Consider the following 26422-nt stretch of genomic DNA (forward strand, 5'->3'; position numbering starts at 1 on the left):
TGTATGTGAATAATATATGGCATTAATTTTTCTACATTTATTTAATAAAATAAAGGCATTTATGAATTATATTTAATAGCTATGAAATTTTATTTTCTAGAATTCCAGAATGAATCATATAAAATCATTATGTTAAAAGTTCCCCTTATCTACTTACTGTCACGTTTCCTTTTTTCTTGAAAATGATACTTAGTTTCTGTTAATTTACTTGTTGCTGTGGATAGTGCTTTCCTGTGGCCAGTAATTTCCATCTTTTTAAAACTTAGTTTTCAGTACTACACCTTGAGGTCTTAATTGTGATTTTATTCAGCAGCCCTAGTATTTTTTAGGAAGTCAGGTCATCCTTTACCTTTCTACTTCTTCTTTCAAACACCTAGTTAGGTACCTAGGTCAGAGAGTAAGTACCTATCTTTCTTTTTCTGTCTGTTTTCTACCTTTTTTAGTCTAGTTCAAATGGAATTTTTTCATTGAAACATTGATTCCCATCAGCCAGAAATACATTCTACTTTCTCTGAAGTATAACACTTTGTTATATTTGACTTTCACATTTTACCTTGTATTTATAGTTGTTTGTTATACATGTTTCTGAATTCCCCCTACCTCTACCAATAGGTGCTTTCTCCCCCATTTCCTTGTATTTATTTTGTATGCACTTGTATATATACTTATACATATATATTTCCTCTCCTGAGAGAATAGAATATCCCTGAGAGTAGGGATTTGTTCATTTTTTTTCTTCATATTTCTATTGCCTCATATTAAGTACATTAGGTCCTTAATAAATGCTTTTTGACAGATTGATCTCTATTAGGAGTAATCAATTCTGTGAGGGTGGGAACTGTTTTACTTTATATTTCTCATAACTCATCAGATATTCTCTCTGTGTGTATGTGTGTTGCAAGCGAATGAAAACTTTTTCAAAACCAATGTATATCAGTGACTTAAAATTTTAAGAGTATCCCAGGGTTATCCAGTCAGTAATGTTAGAGGTAAGATTTGAACTCGGGTCTTTTGCTCCAAGGCTGGATCTCTAGCCACTATACCACATTGAATTTCTTACTATTTGTCCAACGTGTGCCTTGTAGTTTTGATTTTATGAATTTTCCTTTATGTTGGTAGTATAAACATTTAGATATGTTTTTAACATAATAGAATAAAAATTAATAAACTGAAACAAAAGAATTGCTATTGTACATATATGTAGACTTCATTTATTTAGGATTTACTAATCCCGGAAGGTTAATATTGACTTTTAACTTTCATATACTTTTTTTTCTTTTTTGGCTTGATCTTTCTAAGCCTTTTTTTTTCTGTTGATGATTTCCTGGTTTTTTGTTATTGTTGTAACTCATTGTTTTTGAATGAATAAAGGAAGCTAGGTGGCACAGTGTGGAATGTTAGTCCTGGAATCAAGAATACCTAAATTCATGTCCAATCTCAGATGCAAATTGTGTGATCCTGGACAAACTCAGTTTCCTCATCTATAAAATGAGATAATAATAGCATCTACTTTCCAGGGTTGTTGGGATAAAATGAAATAATTGTTGTGTTTTTAAATCTTAAAGCATTGTAAAAGTACTATGTTTACTATTATTATTTGCGTCCCATTTTTGTATACAGAAATGATATTTGTTATTGATAGTTTATACAGTGTTTTGTCTAGTCTCACTACTTAACCTAATAAATATTTATTGGTAACTTTTAATAATGGTAATATTTTTGAATAGTTGATTTTAAGCCACAAATTTAGACTAAAGCCTGATTTTTAAAATCCATGTTGTACATGACAATTATAATTTGTTTTTTTACTCTTTAGGGAAGAAACCCTTTTTTCCTGGAGCCAGCGATAATTATAACAATTACTGATGGGAGCAAGTTGACTACTACCAGTGGAGTTCAGGAGGAGGTAAGCTTTGCTTACTTCAGCATTTATAATAGAAATTCAGTTTAAAAACAAACAAGCAACTTGTATACAGTCAATTCTTACTTACCGTCTAGTGGATTATATAACCTTTTCAGTTTATGATAATCAAAAGCTCTCTCTCTCTCCCATTGTCTGTTTGCCTCCTGGGTTGCAGGTGGTGAGCCATGAGGGAATTAAAGCCAGAGTTTAAGGGGAGGGATGCATATTTGTATTTGTGTAGATATGTGAGACAGGAGCTGCTTTCTAAAACCAAGCGTGGTATAAACAGTTTTTGGCTTTATGTCTTGGCATCTCCATTAGCATGGGAAATTGAGAATTGACTATATGCAGTTTAATAGGATGAACATCTTGGATTTCTTTTTGGTTTAAGATATTTATATATAAGTAACTTGGATTTCCTTTGAACTTCCAAAAATGAATTGCATATATTTTTGAAAAATAAATTAAAAAATTTTTAAATTACAGTCTTCTAAATTATATATAGTATTTGCTTGAGAATCTTAATTGTTAACCTCAGCTTACTTATTGCCTGTAAAAGGGTATGAATAAGAAGAAATTGAATGTTTTAAGCATATGAAGTAATATTAGACATTAGACTTTATTCACAGCAAAGTTAGATGTCTATCTTATTCATGTTAATTAATGAAATTACCATAAAGAGTTTACAAATATGGTATTGATTTTTTAGAAAATATTGCAGTTTTTTCTTCTGAATTTATAGCAAGAAAAGAGAACTGAGACCATGGTTGTTTAAAGCAAAGTTAAAATTTCATTTATATTCTAATCCAAAATTAAGGGGCCCTTTTTACAGCATATTAGTAATTTAAGAATGCTTCTTAGCCAAAATTCTTAATTATTTACCTTTACCGGCAGGAATCAACATGTAGCTAATTATTTGTGTCAGCATATGTCAGGTATAAATTTAACTCACAGATAATATATTTTAATTATTTTTCTGTTTGAAACGCCTTTCTACCAAATTTTTTTTTCAGATAGTTGCCAATAAATAGCTAGACTGAATCAATTTGAGTTTTGTTTACTTCTGTATTTATTGGACTTTCTTTGGGAAATTTGATGAAGCATGAAATAGCCAAAAAAATGAGAGATCATTTTGGTATGATGAGCATTCTTTAAACATTATTCCTTAGTTTTGGCAAATCAATAGCTCTTTCCTGATTTTGTTTTAGCCTCTTTTGGGTTGACTTCACATTATAATTAAAAAACTGGTTGTGTTTTTTTTTTTTAATTTCTATTTTAAACTTTTGTTGAATTCCTTTTAAGGTATATATGGCTATATAAGTATACATACATGCACATGTGTATATGTATATATGTATGTATACATATATGTATGTGTGCTTTTTGCCTTTCTTAGAAGTGTCTTTGGGATGCACATATTGAACTTTATCTGACAAATTACTGTCTCTGCTTTGTTTGGTCTGTTTTGTCATTTGGTCCTCTTTAGCCCTTTTCTCATGTATCTATATATTATACAATATTTTGATCTGTGAGCTGACATCAGGATGTCTTCTGTTGTATCCTTAGTAGAGAGATACTGGGAGAAGTCAGTTTTAAGTTTGAGAGCCCTTCTTGGGCTGGAAAGGTGCCCTTTGTCAGTATATGCAATGAGTTAAACTTTTGGAAATATGTATCATGTTATACATGTGTGCGGGAATTCACTTGAGATATTTCTGAGCTCTTGAGTTTTTGTAAATATGGTTTGCTCTTAGTTCTGTTGATCTGACTGTAAGAGGCTGAGTTTTGTTTTTGTTGCTTGATGTAGTTCTGACTCCTGTTGCCTTTTCCTAATCTTTTTTCCCTACAATATCTTAAAATACTGTATTGAGTGTAGAGACACTCTTGGCTATATAAATAGTAATACTTTTTTGAGTTGTCTAGAGCAACATGGATTTTCCCCCCCTCAACTGGGAGGTTTTTACTGATTAAAAGAATCCAGAAATGAACATTGATAACCTTGTAATGCTATGAGGGATCTAGGAATAGTGGTTTAAAGTAGAAGGATCCATAATTTCTCTAGTATAATGATGTGTGACAGATGTGAAAAAGTTGAAACACTGCATATGATATTTGCTAAATACTAACAAATAGCTTAGTAGTCACAGTATTCATCATGACATAATAAAAACTTGTTTTGTGGCTAATATTTCAGTCATTATTTTAGTTATTTTTGTCCTTTCTGTATAATTAATGATTACTAATACAGAAATCTGAAGCTTTTAAATTACTTAAGGTAAACTTAGTCTCATATGTTGAGTAAACTTGGTAATGAAAAGACAGTAATAATATTAGTATTAATAATCCTAAACGAAGATATTTTGCAAACTCAGGATCAGGAAGTTGGTTTTCTCTAATAGAATTTACCTGGTTATCACACCCGGTTTCTATTATTATGCTATGCTCTGACAGAAATATTCGGATTTATTTTCATCAGGATTGAGATTTTCTCTATTTTTGAGAAGCTTGTGTGAACCTCATAACTGTAGTATAATATTAGTGGTCTAATGGGACATGGGTGTTGGTTTTTTTCTAATATAGAACCCGTGGAATTGACTTCAGTAGATAACAATAACAATGTGACAAATTTTGATTAGATGAAAAAATTATTCACTTCTGTTGACCAGAGAACTCTTTTGAAGTAGCTGCAGTTCTCTTTGAGCTTCTGCACCACATGTGGTTTAGTTAATTATACTAAGAAACCATTTGGTTTGATTATTTCCAGATGACTAATAAAAAAAAAGGAAAAGCTGATCACATTTTAAAAGAAAGCTATTTGATAATAAAAAGAGATTTTGTATAATTCAAATGATATTTAGTATTTCCTAAAATACAAGAATTCACTGAAATACCTTTTTACTGAACACTAACAGGTTACAGTACATTGGGTGGATTCTTCTTTTGTTACATCTTTCATATATGTCATTTTTTGTCAGTTCTTAATGCTACTGCACTCCTCAGCAAGGAGCTCATCATTCCAGTAATGAATGCTAGTGGCTCATCTCCTTGTCTCTAAGGAAGCAGCACACCATTGCCAGAATGCATTCTTCTGAAACACATGCCACTGCTTTGTTCAGGAACTTAGAAGACTTCCCGGTTTGACTGCCATGCCTGGATCTAAACCCACTTTCCTCTTAAAGGGCCTCCATAACTTCACCTATCCAGTTTTATTTCCTACTCTTCCCCAACTCACTTGCTGTCAAAGTATCTTTACTATGTCCAAAACATGTCATATGCATTCTCATCTCAAACATTTTTTTTATGCTATGCTCCAACCCTGGAATACTCCTTTCTTTCCTTAAAGCCTGTATACATTTTACATATCTTTTAAGTACCTTTACTCAAGTTGTCATCAATTATAACAATAAAAAAGTTACTAGGGTATTTTATACTTTAAAATGTACATTATTTACATTACCTTATTCTGATCCATACAATGGTACTGTTACATAAGTAGTAAAAAATTACTACCTCTATTTTAACGGTGAAAAACCAAACCTCTGAAAGGTTATGTTACTTGCCTCATGGTTTGTGTAATAGAGCTGAGATATGAATGTGTTATTTCTAAATTCAAATCCAGTTCCTTGGGTAGAAAAATCAGAATTTTAAAAAAAGCTAGTGTTTTTTCCACTAGACCCTAATGACCATTATATATTTAGAGTCTGCATCACACTGTATATAGTTAAACATGACTTGTTTTCCACAGTACCTAGCAGAGTGTTGTTAGATTAATAGCATATGTGCTTAGTCAATACTGGATTGATTGATCCTAGAAAAATTAGTGTTGTGGCTAATAACCTCTAAGGCACACTTTGTACTCCTAAGCTTTAAATTGACTAATTGACTGTCTCCATTTATCTGAGGCACAGTTTTTGTTTACATTCAAGTCAAGGCATCTACAGGAAGGATGACCATATAATATAAGCTCTTGAGAAGTCATATAGTTCTTGTATAAGATCAAGTTCATGCCTTCTAACTCACAAATAAGCAAAAGTTTTGATTATTTAGGTGTCACACAGACAAATTGTAGTGCTATATATAGGAAGGGGAAATGTAGTAAGTGAACTGCTCAGTTTTATGATAGACTTTAATATAATTCACTTGTATAATTTGAGAGGAATGCACATTACCCAAAGACAAAATTATAACTTGCTATTGTGACTAGTTGATTTTTCATAAACCATATTTTACCTTGATTTAAAGTTTCATAATGTGGCAGTATCCCTGTCTGCTAACTTAAGGATGCAAGAGATCCAAGTATACCAACTTTCTATTAATAGGTCATTATTTACAAAGTTTCACTGCAAAATAAGCCACTCAGGGAAATCATTTGTTGACTTTGTAAATAACATATTTGATCTGTATAATGGTCCATATGACTATTTTGTTTGACAAAAGGCATGTCTTCTATGACATTAACTGATACCAAGATAGCAGAACTGACTGATAGCTTGTTTTTATATTATAGACTAAAAACTTGGGCTATATATGATTGAAACATTTGTTGTTCCCTTTTTCAGAATAGGTCATCATCAAGTGTACTGTAACATAGTCTGCTAGAATAGTTAACTAGTTGACTAGAAGCAATAGATTTTGTACGCTTTCAGACAGAATCATGTAAAAATTACATTTTGCATTTTCAGTCCTGTATCAACTCTCACACAACCAAATTACAATATGGTAGTCATCTAAGATTTTGAAGAACTCTTCTGCAGCCAAGCATACCTTTTTTTCATTGCCTTTTCTACTGATAGGAAGTCCTTTTGTATAATGGGTAAATAAATACCATTGCTACAGTACTGCATCATAACTGAAATATTCAATCATATCATGCTTTCAGAAGGATATAGTCAGTGATACTAATCAACAGGCAATCTAGAAACTATCAGACTATTTTCTTTAGCACAGTGGTGGTGAGAATTTAGTATAGCAGTTAGCATTTTCTTCCTTCCCTCCTCTTCATCTTATAAATGGCCATAATGGTTTATTTATCTATATATATATATATATACACACACACACACATATATATATATATACACATATATATATTCATTAATATTAGGATTGCTTTGGATACCAAAATTGTTTTGATGAGATTTATAAGTGAAAAAAAAAAACCCTTGTATGTATTATGCTTGCTGTTGACACTAAAGGCTATAGTTTCTCACTAGTTTTCCCAGCAAATATTATTCAGGTCAATCAGACATGCCACTAGTTTTTACCTCAAAACTTCTTTATCAAATTCTATTTCTAGCAGTTGTACTTTCTCACAAGGATTGGTGCATTAATCTACATGGTAGATGTTCAGTTGTCATGCAGGTTTATAGGAATTATTTATAGTAATTCTAAATTGATATCTTACCTTACATTTTATAGCTATGGATAGGTTGGTTAGTAGCTCTTGAGTGTTTTAGTGAAAGAACATAATAAATTAGCGTCCTTAGAACTGTATGTTGTCATCAAAGTCTGTCATCCAGTTTTATAATTCTTTTCTACATGACCTCCTGATATAGCTACCACACTAATTCAAGCCCTCATTTACTCTCCTGGATTGCAGCATCTTCTGACTTGTCTCCTGCCACAATTCTCCTACCATATCAACCCCATTCCCCCAACAACAACAAAATTCCAGTGGCTACCTATTACTGCTACAGTCAAATATCAAGTCCTTTATTTCATATATCTCTTCACAAGTTGGCCATTTCATACCTCTATTTGCTTCTTACACTCTATTCCCCTCCACATTTTGATTCAACTACACCTGTTTTCTTGTTCCTAACACTTGATACTTTCCCATTTCCATGTCTTTGCTGCCCTGCATTCCTGGAGTGCTCTCCCCTCATCAATTTCCCTGTCTTCCTTCAAGATTCATCTTAAATATCAACTTTTGCATGAGGCCTTTTCTATATTGCTGCCCTCTCTCTTTGTGAGATGACCTTCTTTTTACTCTGTATCTTGTGTGTTGTTTGTTTTCTGGTCATGTTCAATTCTTTGTGGTCCCATTTGGGATTTTCTTGGCAAAGATACTGGAATGGTTTTGCTATTTCCTTCTTCATTTTACAGACGAAGAAACTGAGGCAAATAGGGTTAATTTATTTGATTTATCACATAACTAGTTGGAGTCTGAGGCCAGATTTGAACTTAAGAGTTTTCCTGATTCAAGCCCAGCACTCTTATCTACTGTGCCACTTATTCTCTAAATATTTATTTGCATGTTGTATCCTCATTAGAATTTTAGCTTTTTCAAGGAAGAATGTTTTATATCCTTGATATTTCATAAACTTGATCTGACTGTAGGCATTGTCTAAATTTTTATTTTAAAGGATTCACTTGAGGATTCATACTGATGAAAATGTATGGGTACTGCTATGTATTTTTATGGTACAAAACTTTATTTCTTCTGACTTTACAAGAATAGTTTTTAATTTCATAAAGTAGCTAAAAACTCATCCAAAATTGCTTTAGAGGGTGTTGGAATTCCATCATGTCATTTTATATTATCTCCAATAAAACATTTTTGCATAAGCCTTACCTAAAACGATTGAAATTGATTGAGGGCACTTTGTGTGTTTTTTTCAAAGAGGTGAGTGAGAAGGACCCCAAAAATAATCTAGCCTGACAACATAAAAATAAGCTATTCTTTGTATTAGCAGGACTATTTCTCTTTCCCCCACCCTTCCCCTCTCTTCCTTTCTCCCCCATCAGTGTTTTTGTTTGTTTTTTATATTTTTTATTATCAACCCACCACTACATTTCCTAGTAATGTTAACCCCAGATCTGGTCCTGTAGTATATATTCATTCTAGGGTTTTATCTATTCAACCATTCAACAATAGTTAATTAATATCCATTGTGTGAAGATAATTTCTTCTTCTGTCCGCGGCACCTACTTATAGTCATTTTACTGTCTGATCATATTTGTACGTTTTGGGGTAGCATACAAGTATACACATTATTACCAGCATATTGTGAAAAGTAATTTTTCATATTTGAAATATAGAATTTATTACATTCTTATTTTTAGGTAGTGACACCTTTTAATTTCATTCTACTGGGAAATTCCCAGTGACATATGTATATGGAAAGCATTTCTCTGATAGGATATCTTTATTTTCCCACACCACCACCCTTTTATCCTTTCTTCTCAATGAGGTCACCTGGGAACAGGAAATATAAAGTAGAATATTTCTATGTACAGAAATATTTTTTTTTAAATTATGCTTATTGAAGAACTGGCTACTTTAAAGAAAATGTTAAATATGTAATAATAATTGAATTAATTCAGTAATTCTTTGATTTTGTTGGAAAATAAATCTTGACTTTGACCTTTTATTTAATGGCTTGTCAGAACCAATAAGTAAATATAAGAGATTTCTCATGTAAGGAAAATTTCATTTAGAAATGATCCTTTCTTTCCAACCACATTTTCCTTTATCCAGACTCTGGTGAATTGAAAACAGTGTCTAGTAAGAATTTAGATTAGGCAAAATGGATACTATCCTTACCTTGGGAATTGTTAAATTCTTAAAATCCCAGAATCGGTTACCAAGTTAGACTGATTAATTTTCTTTCAGGAAATATTTTAAAATAGGATAAATTATCATCTGTCATATTGTTTTAGATGTTCCTATCTTAAAAGACTAGATGATAATCTATCATCCCTGCTAGGTAGTAATTCCATATTTGAGCATCTTTTTGGTTAAACATAATTACTTTTTAAAAGGCATTTTAAAGCACTCATTCTTGATAATGAGTAGTGGGGAAGGTAATTATTTTATTATAGGAAGTTGCTAAATGTATTTATTTTAAAAAATCAGACACTCAGTCTTCGTCTATATTGAGAAATTTTAGATTATCCTTAACCACTAGGTTTCTTGTGAAGTGTGTAGTAAATTGTATTGCACAGAAAAATTTCTAGGAAGTAAAAAAAGAAAGTAATAATTTGAAAATTATTAGGATAATATAAAAGATTCATATTTATTTTCCTCTTATTTAGAATATCTGATAAGGAACCCTATGCTAATACTGTAAAGCTGCAGCCTAAAAGGATTTCATTTCGTCCTGGTATCATTATGCCTGGGGAAAGTATTTTATGTTTATGAGGGTTTATTGAAATAATAAATAATTTACTTTGGCCACAGTAGATCATGTTTTAAGGAGCAATTGGATTGGAAGAGCTAGCAGTGGGAGTAGAGCTTCTTGCCTGGAGTTGAGGGGTGGTTACCTGGGAAATGTGACCTCAGACACTTCCTTGCTGTGTGAACCTGGACAAGTCACTTAACCCTAATTGCCTACTCCTTACCACTATTCTGTCTTGGAATTGATACTAAGACCGAAAGTAAGGCCAAAAAACAAACAAATATAGCAGTAGGAGTAAACTTTGAGTCATTCTTTTTGGTATTTGGCTTATGAGCTTTTCTTTTAAAAGACATAACAAGTATTTAAAATGGTCTTATCACTAATTTCAAGATTGAAATTCATCAGAATAACAGGGTAAGAACTTTTTATATATATGTCACTATAGTTAATGAAGATGACTGCAGTTTAAAAACACAGACCCCATGACTTATTTCATAAGGTTGATTGTTATACAGTATTTAGTTAAGCAACAGGGCTAGTTACTTGGATGTTAAAAATGGCACATGGCAGTCTTAGTAAATGGAATTAATAATTCAGATTAGGTGATTGGGAATAATTTTTCTCATGCTTATGTATATTTTGATATGTCCTTGAAAAATTCTGGCAATGTCCACAATTTAAATACATTTAATACTCCCTCAGAGACAGAATTTTAGAAACTGAACACTGATGTTCTGCTAATGGGAAGAACATATTCTCATGAGCATTCTTTGTAGCACTGTCTTGGGTCTTCCTTGTATTTCTTGACTAGGATAAACACTTTGTAAGCCTTATAAAACACTATGCAAATATTAGCTGCTACTGTGAATTAGGCTTTGTGTTTTTTACCTCTAAAACGAAGTCTTTTATTGGTACTTGGTATGACTGGTTTAGCTTTCTAGGCTCTTGCTATTTATTTTGATATTTTCCTTCCCATTTTCACTACACCATCCTTTTCTGATTTGGGATAGCAATTTTAACTTTTCAATCATATTTTAAGAACAAATCTTGTTCATCAACTCCAACAGGGTTTTGGAGTGTTGGTCATTGTTTCAAAGCAAGGCTACATTTGTATCTAGACAAGGCTATTTTGGTTTATTTCCCTCCCCCCACTCCCCACATCTTGTCTTCTCAGTTTGAGTCACTGATTTTTTCCCTTTGTTTTGTTTGTTGTGGTTTTGATGTTTTCTTTCCTTTCAGCTGAAGGAGCAGTCCAGTGGTTTCAAGAAGTGCCAAAGTGCACTGACTGTCTCATGATGACTGGTGCCTCAGGGAGGGTCATGATTCCTGGATACAGGATCGACCTGATCCTGGATGTCACTTCAAGCAGTCAGATCGTGGGGGAAATGCCTTGTCTAATGGCTAGTCTTCCTCAGTTCTTCTCAAAAGTCTGATGCTAGTCATCACAGAAGGCCTCAGAAAAAGCCCTAAAGGTGAGCAGAGTAGAGTGTAGTTCTCTCTGGGGGCTGTGAATATATGTTGGAGAATACATTTTTAAGCACAAACTTGACCCAACAGAACCAGGTTGAATTAGAAAAGCAAATTTGATCTTACAAACTGATGTTTCATTTCTAACTTTGAGGTGTTAGAACCACCCCCCCAAAATTCAAGACTCATTTAAGTGAAGGGCTCTTGGTGTGCCTCCAGGATTTCAATTATAGGGCTCTAAGAGTATTAGGTTAATTTTCTTTGAGTTTAACTAGGTGTGTCCAGCTCAACAAGGATGGACTAGTGTTTTGGTTACAAAATTTAACTTGGTTATCAGTTATGGCCTTTTAAAAAATTAATTGGGCTAGTACTATCATGTTTCTAGTTGTATATATCTCCTGAATTTGGTATATATTTTACCAACTCTATTCAGGCTGTTGACTTTCAAGTTTCAACAGTTGGAGAGCCTTTGTGTAGTACATTGTTGTTTGGTTTTTATAGGTTTGCCATTTTCAACACAGCCTCCTGTGAACCAGTTCCAGTTTATAGTAGGATTATGTAGGTATTGAGGAGTCTTAACTTATTTAACAGTAAATTCCTAAAGAATATATGACCCTGTGCCTGTATTGTTAGAATAATGAGCCTTTAGACTCTAGAAATTCCCATGAAGAAGTCAGCTCTTAAATCTGACCATTGTGCTGAATGAACATAAAGGTCAACTTTTCTTTTGCATTTTAATCATTTCCTAGAAATGATGAATTATGAACTTTTGAGAATAGAAACAAAAATTATGTGTCAGGTCCCACCTATTTCATAATAACCAGTCTAACCTATATTAATAATTACTAGGATGGACTTTTCGAGAATCTTTACAATGAACTTTCTACTCTGACAAGGTGAGAGTTTGAATGATAGTAGTTGTCTTAAAATTGAATGAATGATGGGTTTTTTATTGCCCAAACATGTCCTACTTTTTTTCTTTAGAAGTAGACAAATATCTACAGGTACAGATTCCCTACTGACAAGCCTTGAAGGTCAGATGGATTTACTTTTAAGATTTGTGGGAATGAAACTTTGATGTTGCTATTCTTTAGGTGATTGTTCATCTCAAACTGCAAATGATATTGACTCATTAGCAAGAGATTTGCCAGATTGGGACTGTATCTGCATAAATCAGTTTTTAATATGTATTTAAGTAGGAGTGTGTTTAGTCCCTAGTGTCACATAGTCTAAGAATTCTCCATTTGATAATATTCATTTTTAAAGAAGATGGCTAACTGAGTGGTTCCCAGAATGCTTTCCTTAACACTTCATTTTTTAAAGTGTATCTTTGTATTCTTATAACCTGTAAAAGTAGTAGTGAAAGGGAAAACTTGTGGAGAGAGAATTATCATCCTTCAGTGTAGTAATGAGAGTCATGATCCTTCATATAGTAATGTGTAGAAATTGTCCAATAGTTTTGTAGTTGAATACCGAAGAGGGATTCTTGTCAAATCCATCAGTATTAAGTGGTCTGGGAAAAGAAATATTGTTATCCCCAACTGGAGCCAAATAAGGAAGGAAATAGTATTTCTACTTGAGAGGGGAATAAACTAGATTGTCACTTCTATCTTAGTGTGGTGTCTTATTTTCCTTTCCTTATCAGGTTGAAATAAAATTCTTGTTGCTTGTATTAAATCATAATATTACAAAGTTAAAGTGTGCTAGGGGTGCTTTACTTACTTTTTTCAAGAGATATTTACTAAAGAAAGATTAAATAGAATTTTGACTTAAAGGAAGTTAGAATTAGGTTCCTTTTTTGTTTGTAACTACCAGCTGTTTTTTTTTTTAAACCCTTACCTTCCGTCTTGGAGTCAATACCATGTATTGGCTCCAAGGCAGAAGAGTGGTAAGGGTAGGCAATGAGGGTCAAGTGACTTGCCCAGGGTCACACAGCTAGGAAGTGTCTGAGGCCAGATTTGAACCTAGGACCTCCCATCTCTAGGCCTGGCTCTCAATCCACTGAGCTACACAGCTGCCCCCAACTACCAGCTGTTTTAAAAAAGTTTTTTTTTATTAAAAATTTTTGTTTATGTTTCTAAATAATGCATTGGAAAAAGAAAAATAAAATTTATCTCTGAACTGTTATTACTATTAAAACACAGAATTATTGAAGGAATAGGTGGTTACGTATCTTTTAATGAAGATTATAACTAAAAATAAATCAACATTATAGTTGTGAGTTTTACTTTTGTTATTTTTCTTTGAGTTTAATGATTAGGATTATTATTCATGTTTTTTTTTAAGTAAAGTAGAAAGTATTTAAAATACTTGCCCTGCTAATGAGTCTTCACTGACCTCACATATGTTAATATGAAATGAATAAACAAAAAAGTACCTCTACCTTGATACATGAGAATTGAAACTATTATAATTGTAAAGGTAGCTAGGCTGGTCTAGTTGGTCTAACCTCAGTTAACATTACGAACTGGGAAATTACCAAAAACACCATAAACCAAGAAATTCAAAGTAATCCTTGGGAGAAAGAGGTTGTTTTCATGTTAATAAATTCTTAGCCATCTGACTTCTTCCAAGCAATTACTTTTTAGGTTGTCTAAAATTTTTACTGATAGTATTTAGATAACAATAATAGGAATAGTAAAGTGGCACATCAGAGTGCTGGACCAAGTTCAAATCTAGCCTTTGATTTTTAATTAGCTATGTGACCCTGGGCAAGTAATTTAACCTCTGCCTCAGTTTCCTTAATTTTGAGAATAGGGGTAGTAGTAGGTAGTGCCTACTTTACAGGATTTAGAGATATTTGTAACATGTTTAGCATAATGCCTGGCTTGCTTAAGAATGTTTTTTTTTCTTTCCTCTTCTTCCCTTCCTTGGGAGAAGTAATACTTTTAAAAAATCGTCTTCTAATTACTTTGCTTTTTAGATGTATATCTTTGTGGGTAAATTATTCTTCATATATTATACTTTTTCCTATGAAATTGAACTTTTCTAATTTATTTTCATTCTCTTTCTGTTTGCCTTGACAACATTTCTCTCATGTTCATTATAAATTATTCTCTCCATTTCTTTTTTATTGAAATCTCCCTCTTGGAATTTCAGCTTAGATACTTCCTTCTCAATTTATTAAAAGTTTTCTTGGTTCTTTTTGGCCTTTGTGACTTTTTATCTTATATCATACTTATTTGGATACATGTACTCTTCTAAGACTGTAAGCTTCTAGAAGGAAAGGTTCATCATTTTTCATCTTTATATTGTCTGGTTTCTAGTAGAAAACTTTGTGCAGAGTATACATTTAATTGAATTGAAAACTATTTGTTGGAATTTCTACTTTTTGCTTCTATATAGACAACTAATTGGAGACTTCAGTAATGAAATGAAACATTTTGTCTATGAAAACTAAAATAAGGAAGCTATCCCTAATAATTGCATATTGGGTCACAGAAGTCCCCAGTTCATAAATCACTTAATAATTGTGTTGCAGAAGTTGGAATTAGTTTGGAATTTAATGCATTTAAATATTAGTAATTTTTGAAGTAGTTCATAAGTTTTCAGGTTTGCATTTAAGAATCTATACTTAACCCACGATATACCTGAAATACTAGACATTTGCAATAATTATTAAGCAATATTAAATAAGATTATTTTGAATAATATTATTTGAGAGCATACTAAAATACTAAGTAAGATTTCCAAGTTTATCTTGTATAAATATTCTATGTAAGCAAACCACAATCCCTCCATGACCTAATAGATGATTTCATAAGGTGCTATGGTAAAAAATAATAATTATTATATATATATATATTTATATATCTCATCAAGTAGCTTACCTTCTCTTAAATCTTTCCAAATTTAGCTAAGCTGATCTGGGTCTTGCTGCCAGCATTCGAAACCTTTTCAAGATTTTCCTTGCCAGGGTTTGGTACTCTGCTGAAATAATATAGAATTTGTCATCATTGCCACTTCATGATGAGGGATCGAGGTAGGATTTTTGATGTAAGGATTTGAGGAAAAGTAGTTTCAATTAGAGTAGGATCAAGTGATATATGATTATTGTGGAGATTTCAAAGGAGACTTTTGGGTGTTTTTTTTTTTTTGGAGACTTAAGTTGATAAGTCAACTTTTTTTTGATACATCAGGAAGAGAACTCTATTGAAAATTTTGTTTTTGTATAGTCAATTAAATTGAATCTGACTCTTCATGACTCCATTTGGGGCTTTCTTGGCAAAACTAATGCAGTAGTTTGCCTTTTCCTTCTTCAGCTCATTTTCCAATAAGGAAACTGAGGGTCCAAATGACTTGCCCAGGGTCACACTGCTAGTAAGTATCTGAGTCCATATTTGAACTCAGGAGGAATCGTCCTGACTAGGCTAGGCAACCCTATTCATTGTGTCACCCAGCTGTCCTATTTAAAATTATTAGTCATGATTAAAAGTATCCAGAAAGAAATTGAGAAGGAGGATTTTCCTGTGGTAGTAGGGCTATGGGTTAAATGGGAAATAGGAAGGAGTTTAAAGAAGATGTATAAATGTTTGTGAGAGAGTATGCCTCTGGTGGAATAAAACTATGAAGTACTGTGGGGTAAGAGGTAAGGTAATATGAAAATGAGGCTCATATTGAGTTGTCCTGTGCCACATTTAATATCTATTCAGAGGGAGTAGTATATAACTGGTTATCTCAAGAACAGGTCAGATGATGTGACCTTTTTCTAGGTAAGGAGACAAAAAAAAAAGTTAGATGAGGCCATTTTATATATAAAAGCTTGTCTGCTTCTATATTGCCCAAAAAGGCATATTCTAGGGTGGGGAACTCATAGGTCCTTGTGATTAGTGCTCCTATAGTTTGTTTTATGTAAAAAAAAATCCCCTTGGATTTGGAATTAGATGACCTGGAATCAAATCCTAGCTCTGCTATTTCATTTTTCTCTGTGATCTTCTTGATCATGCCACTTTTCTACTTTATTTCTTCTTGCCATTATCTATTACTAACTATATATTGAAGTCACCATTTATCAAAGTATATGTTGATTTAATTTGGAGGATATCTCTGAATCTTACTTTTTCATGAAGGAGATTGTTCTTTAAGTTCAAGATTCTTTGAATGATGTCTTTATTTGCCTTGCTTTATTTGACTTCCCTCCTGTCAAAATTAATATCCTTTACTAATATAATTGGATTTCTTCATAAATATATTTATATATAAAGCTATGCCATAAAAATCAGCAAGGAAAAAGAAACCTTATTTTTTACACGTTTTTGTTCAGTAATTTCAGTCATGTCTGACTCTATGACCTCATTTGGGATTTTCTTGGCAGAGGTACTAGGGGTTTGCTATTTTCTTCTCCAGCTCATTTTACAGATGAGGCAACTGAGGCAGACGGGTTAAGTGGCCATGGTCACACAGCTAGCAAGAGCCCAAGGCCATATTTGAACTTGAGTCTCCCTGACTCCAGTAGTAGCACTTTACCCATTACCTCTGAATATTCTCATTTGTCTAACTTCTAGTTTTGTTGTCATCTCTCTTTTCTTTTTCATCTCTGATTTAATACAAATAGAATCTTAGAGCTGTCTGGGTTTTGACTCCCAAGTGACTATAAAGCATAATGGGTTGGGTTTTTTCCCTTTAATACTCTTTCTTATCTTTTTACCAATTTTCTGTCTTGAGAATCAATTATAGAGGTTCTGGTATTCATGAATTGCCCCACTTCTTGTCCTGCTTCATTTTTGGTCAGTTCTGAATTGTGATATGAGAGAATACATTTAGAGCTGAAAGGGATCCTATAGGTCACTTAGTCCATCTTCCTCATTTTTAAGATGAGGAGGAGGAATCTCAGAGAAGTGAAGCAATTTTGCCTGCTATTAAATGACAGAACTTGGATATGGAAACCAAGTCTTTAACTGTTAAATTCAGTGTTCTTTTCACTCTCCATACTGCCTTCTTCTGTTTTCTAAAAACTTATTACCACTGACATTTTCCTGGATTTTTGACTGTGATCTTTGAGCCTCTTCTAGTCCTTGATTCATTGATTCTTTCTCAGATCTTTATAGCTATAAACAATTTACTTTGGAAAATCTGATTACCTGAAGTGTCTAGTTTGCATCCCACCCTCTGGTGCAAGTTTTGCACAAACTGTCCCCATGATCACGTTTCCTTTTTCCATTCACAGAACCCCCCTCCTTTTCTTCCTTTAAACACTTGCCAAAATTAGTCTAAGGTGTTTCCATTTGGAAAGCATAAGACTTTTCTAGGTATTAAATCTGAATTTTCTTCACTTATTTCTTTTATAGCTGTATAGTTTATATTTAGTATTCTGTAAAGTAACACTTTTTCTCTAATTGTATGTTGCATTGGGGAGGAAATGGAGAATTGAACCCCATGTTCTAGCTCAAATTATGCCCCTTGTATGACTTAGATTAAGTAACAACTTTTCTTTGTTTATCTCTCTAATTATAAAATGGGGATAAGATATGTCCTGTCTAATCATAGGACTATAAATATCAATAGTTTTGAAAGTGTGATAGCATGTTGCCAGTTTAAGATAGGATTACAAGGACCATTTTCTTTTCTCTATAACATGCCACTCCATAGCACTCTAAACATTGCTCTGTACTCTGAAAACTCAACCATTGATCCAATATTCAATTATTAAGTGCTCATCCACTATATGCAATGCACTGCAAGTGACACAAAGATGGGGAGGAATAGCTGGTGGTAGCTTTTTTTCTGGAAGGTAGGATTCACAAAGATTTTGACTGGCAGACATTGGGCTAAACCTAACAAAAAATTAATGTTTAACTGGGATAAATGTTAAAAAAAAAAGAAAAGACCAACCCTTACATTTGGATTTAAAAGAAAATTTAATTTAGAGTTACAAGATGGGAGAAGCGTGGCTGTCATTTGTCTCAAAATGATATTGAGTTTTTAATGGCTTGATGTATCAGTTCGAATTATGAGCGTTAGGTCTTAGCAAATAAAAAAAGCTATTTAGATCTTAGACTGTGTTAAGATAGGCAAAACTTCTAGGCATATATATATATATTTTTATCATTCATACTCTGAAGCTTCATTGCAGTAGGGTTGGATTAGGTGCTTGAAAGCTATGTTGGTGGAGCATAGTCTCTAGCAGGGTCTGCTTTGCTTTAAAGGCATTTAGTCAAGTCTTAGGAAACTGGATAGAGTATGGGATCTGGAATTAGGAAGTTTAAATCCAACCTTAGACACTGACTAGTTGGGTGACCTTGGGAAAATCACTTAACCTGTGTCTGCCTCAGTTTCCTTATCTATAAAATCAGGATCATTAGTACCTGTCTCACAGGGTTGTTGTGTGAGGATCAAATGAACTTGTAAAGCACTTAGTGTAAAGCACCAAAATGCTTATTCCATTCTCTTCTCCTTTTCCTGGTAATGAAATAGTCTCCTTTAAGGACTAGGCTACCTATATAGGGAGAGGCTTATCACTAGCAGGTTGGTAGATTGTTGATGAATTCTTTGGGTCTGGCATCCATCAAACAAAATTAGAAAATAATCCTTTTATCTTTTGTGGTCCCCTTTTCTGCAGTGAAAATGGCAAAAGGATGCATGTACTAAGTCACAGTTTTCATACTGTCTCTAAACTTACAATACAACTTGATTGTATGCTAAATTTGAGATCCTGAATAGCAAGTAATCATGTTACTGTTGGTCCTGAATGACCTTGAGCAAACACTTAACCTCTTTAGACTTCAAGTTCCTTGTTTGTAAAATGTGAGTTTTGACATCATTGTTGTGGCTCCATAATCTATATTAATCCTTATATTCTTGCTATAAAAACAAAGGTAAAAGAAGGAAGGTGCTGCCAAATTAAGGGATAGTAGACAGGCTTTCCTTGGAGAGACCAATAAAGTTATTGGCAGAGTTTTTATTTTATACTCAAAGGCTACAAGAAGCATAAGTTCATAGGACACTTTGTCATCTCATAGTCCTCTTGATAAGATTTTGCAAAAAATCACCCTTAAAATTATTGCACTTATGCAAGAGTCTCTGTTACAGAGGATGAAAAAGAGTTGAGAGTTAATGAAGAACTCTGAAAGTCCCTTCAAAACATGTCAGCTTTACATACCTTTTGATGCTTAATGACTAGCATATAGATAGTGACTTGGAAAACATGAATCTGTAATGAAGATTGAGAGAGGCCAAGTTAAGGTGTGCAGGAACCTCAGGCTTCTAGATCATTAATATTTCCTTTGATAAAAGGATTAAGTATTGCATATTGTGAGAACTTATTATTTTGACAGAAATGATATGTTAACTGATATGGTGGTTATTGGTGAATCAGTTGTGTAGTTAGAACAATGATATGTTAGAAAAAAGGACTAAAATTAGCAAAAACCTAGAAGAAAGAATAAAAATGTGAAAGAGATACTGCATGAAGTTGAAACAGTTTATTCTTGACATTTAAAGAAGTTATTGCTAACAGACAGAAGAAAGAAAATGACACTGATTTTAAGTACTTTGGTTAGCAAACTCAGTTTATAAAGCAGAGGGAGATTGTAGCCAAGGGCACTGCTAGTTTAAAATGTAAGCTCATTTGTAAAATCTCATAGAGAAAAATGATGAAAGATTGTGCTGAATTGTCTCATAAGCAATGGAAGGTCAAGCAAATTTAAAGAAAGCTTGGCCAGGGCTCAATAAAACAAGTCATTCTGAGGGTATTTAGGGATTCAAATGGGAGGAAGATCCTACAAAAATTCACAAGAAAAAAGTAAAAAAGATCTGTGAAGATTTTTGTCATATCTTTTTTCACCATCAAGGACAATTGAGCACTACAGCACACTACCAGATGTGCTAAAAGAGAAAGAAGAAATGGCACTAAAGAGAACAAAGATAGGGAAAACAGCTGGATTGGAATAAGTGTACATAGATAATTTGTACTGGAAGTAACATAATCATCAGGATATTCAGTGATTGACTCATTAGGTATCTGAAAATAGAGAAGATACTGAAGGTTTAGGGAAAAAGATTGAACATTATTAATACCCCAACAAAACTGAAAACACAGATTTTCCCATATTTGTGACTACTTTTTTAGCTCTATTAAATGTTTATGAAAATCTACATTTGTGTGTGTGCGTGTGTGTAACAATTAATAGTAAATGAAACAAAAAAAATCAACTAAAACATTTACAAGGATGTAGCACAGTACTCGGCACATATGCATTTAAATGACTTTTTTGTTCAGTTCCAGTGATGAGGGTATTGATATAGAACTGGTAAGCTTTTAAAGTGATAGTGTATGCTGGACCATATTTTTTATTCTAAAATTGCCTGAAAGTTGTAAAGAGTACAAGATAGTACTGTATGTATTTTTTTTTTTAAAAAACCCTTACCTTCTGTCTTGGAATCAATACTGTGTATTGGTTCCTAGGCAGAAAAGTGGTAAGGGCTAGGCAATGGGGGTCAAGTGACTTGCCCAGGGTCACACAGCTAGGAAGTGTCTGAGGACAAATTTGGGCCTAGGACCTCCCGTCTCTAGGCCTGGCTTTCAATACACTGAGCCACCCAGCTTCCCTGTGTGTATTTTTGATTATAAAAAAGCATGTGATTTGGTAGATCCAAATACTCCCTTAAAGACTGTCTTTCAGCAAAATGTCTCCTATACATATCACAGTTATTTAAGATTTTTGGAAAGCTACAACAGAAATAAGTTTGTTCAGTTAACCCCTCCTTATTGCTAGCATCAGATGAGGCATCAAGCCCTTGACAGTGTTCAGCACTGTAATGAGAGAGGCAGTGCCAAGTCCAAGTTGAAAGGAGATTCCCTACTGGCATCAAGTGTCTTCAGATGCTTCTTTTGGTGAATGCTGTCATGATAATTGCCTTAAACCTAGCATGTGGAAGAGATTTATTACCACACAGAAGCATTTGGCTTGTCTACAGAAACAAAACCAAGTGAATTCTCCAGATGATATATGGTTGGATGGTTAACCTACAGAGCTTGTTTAACTATATGTTATTGGGATAAACAGTGCAAATATACAGTGAATTGGACCTGTAATTAAAACAGAGGGTAGGAGAACAAATAGGATTTCCCTCTAGGAATGGCAAGACTAGCTTAATAATTCCAAACTTCTCTTAACAAAGCCTGCCTTTTTAATACCATATTGTACTAGTGGTATTACATGGCTTTGAGACATGGAACATGAGTCTTTAAGAAAATTGACCATGAGTGTAACAGAAGGCATTGAAGAGATTCATAGGGGATATCAGGGAGTAGCAAATGTATGGCAAACTAGAAATTTCAAATAAGTTGAAGAATAAACCAATGTGCGGAAATGTGTGACCAAAAGAAATGGGCTGATCACATGGTGAGGTCAAGGATTGCCAGTGGAACACTCAAGCTCTCCATCTCTTGTTCCTTATCCCTTACTGTGTACTTCTTGGTCTCCTATTGCAATTTCAGGAGAAAGGAAGGAAGGCCCCCAATATTTTGGTTGGATCCTCTGGTGAACTTAAGTGGAACTGCACAGTTAAAAGGTGCACAGAATGGTCAATATATAGTTAGATGAGATACCAGATTTATTTGAATTTAACATATTTCCAGAGTCAACGAAGTATATAGCACTGCTATACTCCATCATACCTATTTAAAAGTGAGGAAATTCAGCACTGTAACCTGGAATATGGAAAGATTTGGTTTCTGTTTGTATTCAGGTGGCAAAGCCAGGAACAATGGGGAGAGATTGCAAAGAAACCTGTAGTTTTGAAGTGAGGAAAGTTTTCTAAATATTAGAAGTAGAGGGCAGTTAGGTGGGTCAGTGGATTGTGTAAACCTCCCTTGTTACAATTGGAAGGCAGGACTGAAAGGTTCTGGATTCAAATTTTACCTCAGGCACTTCCTAGCTGTGTGACGATGGGCAAGTCACAACTTCAAGTTGCCTAGCCCTTGCTGTTCTTCTGCCTTGGAACCAATACATAGTATTGATTCTAAGATGGAACATAATGGTTTTTAATAACAACAACAAAATTAGTAGTAGATTCCTTATTATACAAGTACTCAGGCAGAGCTTGTAGTGAAAGCTTTCCAAATGTTATATGAGGAATTTTTTCCCCAGTTAGTGGGTAAGCAAGTGGCCATTAAAATCTCATCTAACTGAAATTTTGTGGTTTTACAGTTCTTGATAGCTTGGAATGAAGAAGTAGTGTTAAGGTGCATTAAGTAAACTTCTGTGCTTGGCCAAAGTATTTCTAAATGGGTTTTTTATCATTTGTATATTTTAATAAGTATCACAGCAAGAATTCAATCTAGTGGTTTCACTACTAGCTTTGAAACAAATTTGTTCATGTTAATATATTTGCTTTTGTCCATGACTGTAACTCAAAATTCTTTATCTGTTAGTTCGATGTAGTACCATTTCTTCTGATCTCTTATTTTAAGTACCTTGAAGGTATTTCCACCAAAATGTTTTTATGGCTTAAACTCAGGTTGTCCAAAACTAAAGTTGTCATTTTTATTCCTAAGCTGATACTGCTTCCCAACACACTAACACCACGCAAGCTTTGCCATTTGTACCTTTTCTGTCTATTCTTCATTCTTAATATCTCTTAAATTTTTCCCAGTTTCTCTAGTTCTACTTTGAGAAAACAAGAAGGAAAGAAATAAGCATTTATATAGTGCTTAGTGTGTGTCAGGTACTTTGCTGAGTGCTTTATTACAAATATCTAATTGGTTCTCACAACCCTGAGAGGTAGGTGCTATCATTCCTATTTTACAGTTGAGAAAATGAGGCAAACAGGTTAAGGGCTTGCCACAGCTATTTAGTATTTGAGGCGGATTTGAGCTTGGGTCTCCCCCTCTCTAGTGTACCATCAACTCCCAACTGGTCCTTGTATTTATATTCCAGAATCATCTACTTTCTGGAAAACTGCAGATAGAATTGGATTGGTCTTCATGAGTTTCTGTTATCTTTCTCTCCACTGGCTTACTTACCAAATCTAATTTGTATTCTTAACTTCTTGCTCAAGAGCCTGTGTTAAGTCTGCTCAAGTATGTATGATTGTCTACCATATGAAATGTTCGTTTGTATTTAACTCATTTAGACTGTCCATAATTTGTCCTTGCTCTCTACCTATGAAATTTAATGTCTTTACTAAGCTTTAATGTGAATGAATATGACTTAATATGCTCCTGGTTCTTTGCTTCCAACTTCCAACAGCCTCCTTAGCTAATCTTTATTTCCATAACTTTGCTTAGAGTTAGCCTGGATGGCACTTTCCATTCCCTTTTACCTATCTAATCTTATCTATCTTTTTGAACACCTTGCTCAAACTTTAGCCTTTCTGTGAAACTTGTCCTTATTCTAGTGTTTAGTGATCTTTTCTTTCTGTGAATGTTTTAATGTACCACAGAATATAACCCTTGATTTGTCATTTATTGCCATTCTGCTTCATTACTGTCTTCCCCAATTATAAATTCCTTGTGCAAGGATGTGATACCATTTTAAAAAATTAAAATAAATAAATTTTTTGTTATTTTAGCACATTCAGCACAATGCTAGGTACTACAGATCATAAATGTTTGTAGTTGGTTGACTTTACTTTTATTTGGAAAGGAGAAATTTATATAATGGATGCAGACAGTAAAATAGCCTGTTATTCCAAAGATGCCAAATATTGTACATAATTGTCACTTAATAAACTTTTGTTGAATGAATGAAGCTTCTGTTCTCACTTGTAAAAGAGCTGCATAGTGTAATGTGAAAGAGTAGTGCACTGGCTGATGAGGACATTTGGCTCCTCATTTAACTCATGGGTCTGGGTTCCCTCATCTGGAACATTAGGAGCTTGTACTCAGTGATGCCCAAGATATCCCATTCAATATAAAAGCTGAGTCTGACTGAGAAAATTGGACTTTGCCTAATTATGTCTGGCCTTTTAATCATTTATTCTTGTCTTAAATCTTTTGTTTCTCATGATGCTGCACATCAGCACCTTACTATTAAGAGGTGATGGTCAGATATTCCTTCTCTATTTTACATGCATGTTTATGATAACTTGCCTGTCTGGGATTGAGACATTTGAAACAACTGAGAACCAGAAATAAAAAGGAGGGAAAGGTCTATAAGCAGTCAAAATAAATGTTACAAAAGATTGTACTTGAAAACTCATGCAATTTGTAAGGATAAAAAATGTAAGGGGTTAGTCTAAAAGGTTGGACTGGATTATTTAGGTGTAGGGTCGCCAGGAATTTAGTCAAATTTCAAAGAGATTTATTTTAACAATTTATTTATAAAATATGGAAAGAGTGAAAGTAAGAAAATCAGAGAGAGGATAGGGTATGATATCTAGCCTAAACACTTAAGTATTTTGCTCCTACCCCTGGCTCAACCCAGGCAGGGCTCATTAGCCCTTAGCAGGAGAGGCCTCAGCCTTGAGGTGAGGACCTGGGGATGCAGGAAGTGTCTCTCAAGAGGTTAGGTCTCTCCTGAGGCTAGTCCCTTCAGAAAATCTTCAGGAAAAGGAGTCAGCCTTTTTCACCCACCCCACATGGTAGTTTTAAGGAAAGTAGAAGCAATCCGAGATCTTCAGTCAGAGCTCCTCTTTGCAAAAGAGCTGAAGGCCTCTTCACAGGAAGTTCTTGGCATTTTAAAAGATCATTTCTTTTTGTCACTTCCTGTGACTTCCTTCCATTTTACATGTACCAATTATAGCTAAAGCTTTGCTTAGGTAGATTCTGATTCGTCACCCACTATCGCACATGTGCATTTATTTTGTCTCACAGACTTCCCCTACTCCTCAGGTATAAGATATATATGCTTCTGGTGATTAAATCTAAAAATGGGCAGGGGAGAGTAAATTTAATGTTCATATTTTATTCATAAATATTAATAGTAACAACTTATAATTATATCTTGCCTTTACAAAGGCAAGTTTACAAAGCATCTTATGTATGATGCCTTTTTTTTTAAACCCTTGACTTATGTCTTAGAATCAATAGTGTGTATTGGTTCTAAGGCAGAAAAGTGGTAAGGGCTAGGCAATGGGGATTAAGTGACTTTCCCAGAGTCACATAGCTAGGAAGTATCTGAGACCAGATTTGAACCTGGGACCTCCCCTCTCTAGACCTGACTCTCAATCCACTGAGCCACCCAGCTGCCCCCTGTGTCTTGATCCTCTTAACAGCCCCCCATGAGGTAACTATTACAGGTATTGTCTCCATTTTAAATTTCAGAAAAATAGAGGTTCAGAGTAAATTTTTGTCTATGATTATACATAGTTTTTAAGTGTTAGATACAGGATTTTAGACCCTTACACTCTCACTTAGAACCTATTTACTCTTACCTATGAAAAGGTATAATAAGCTTAATCTGTTTTCTAAGTCCACTGCAAATTAGAGCACTGGGATAGGTGTTGGTCTCCTTTGGTTTTGGTCTCAAATGGCATCAAGTAGCTTATGACCTTTGTCAGGTCATTAAGTTTTCCCATTTGTAAAGAATTTGGATTTAATCAAAGGATTTAGGAGCTTTAACAGATCTCATTTTCCTCAACCAGTTTGTATGGCTGTTTCCTTTGCCCCTCTGTATGGGGAAGTGGTTTTTTCTTTGTATTTCCTTTCATTTTTTTAATATGTAGTAGACACTATTAAGCTTCTGTTGAACTTTTTGAATGGTTGCATTTATTTAGTCTCACTTCCTCTGCTTTTATTGTTTGAGAAATTGGGACTCAAAGAAGCACACCCATTGTATGTCTAAAATGCTGTGGTTTTATTTATATTTAAGAAAGGATTAGATTACATTTAATTATGTTATAATGATGGTTGTGTGAAGGAGTATACTTTGAGCTATGTGGAAAACCCAGCTAGCCTGAACAATTTAGAACCCTTTGTTTTAAAAACTCATACCAGTGGAGTGTAAATTAATCCTGCAAATCAATGCATGTGTGTATGCTAATCTACATATTT

General features: G+C 33.8%; 1 protein-coding gene across 3 annotated transcripts in view; it reads left to right on the forward strand.

The window, feature by feature from the left end:
* Nucleotides 1–26422, forward strand: part of INTS6 (integrator complex subunit 6) — a 92361-nt gene that overhangs the window by 22520 nt on the left and 43419 nt on the right. Inside the window, exons 1-2 of one of the 3 annotated variants that reach the window (XM_016421927.2) lie at nt 11326–11492; nt 15344–15469. Coding sequence is in view for 1 of the 3 variants with exons in the window: in XM_001368490.5 (XP_001368527.1) it covers nt 1817–1906 (90 nt within the window). In the remaining 2 variants the exon portion in view is untranslated. Of the gene's footprint in view, nt 1–1816; nt 1907–11325; nt 11493–15343; nt 15470–26422 lie in introns of those variants that run through there. The other 2 variants (XM_001368490.5, XM_016421928.2) reach the window with 2 other exon arrangements.

The sequence above is a fragment of the Monodelphis domestica genome, chromosome 4, assembly GCF_027887165.1.
Source record: "Monodelphis domestica isolate mMonDom1 chromosome 4, mMonDom1.pri, whole genome shotgun sequence".
NCBI classification, from domain to species: Eukaryota; Metazoa; Chordata; class Mammalia; order Didelphimorphia; family Didelphidae; genus Monodelphis; species Monodelphis domestica.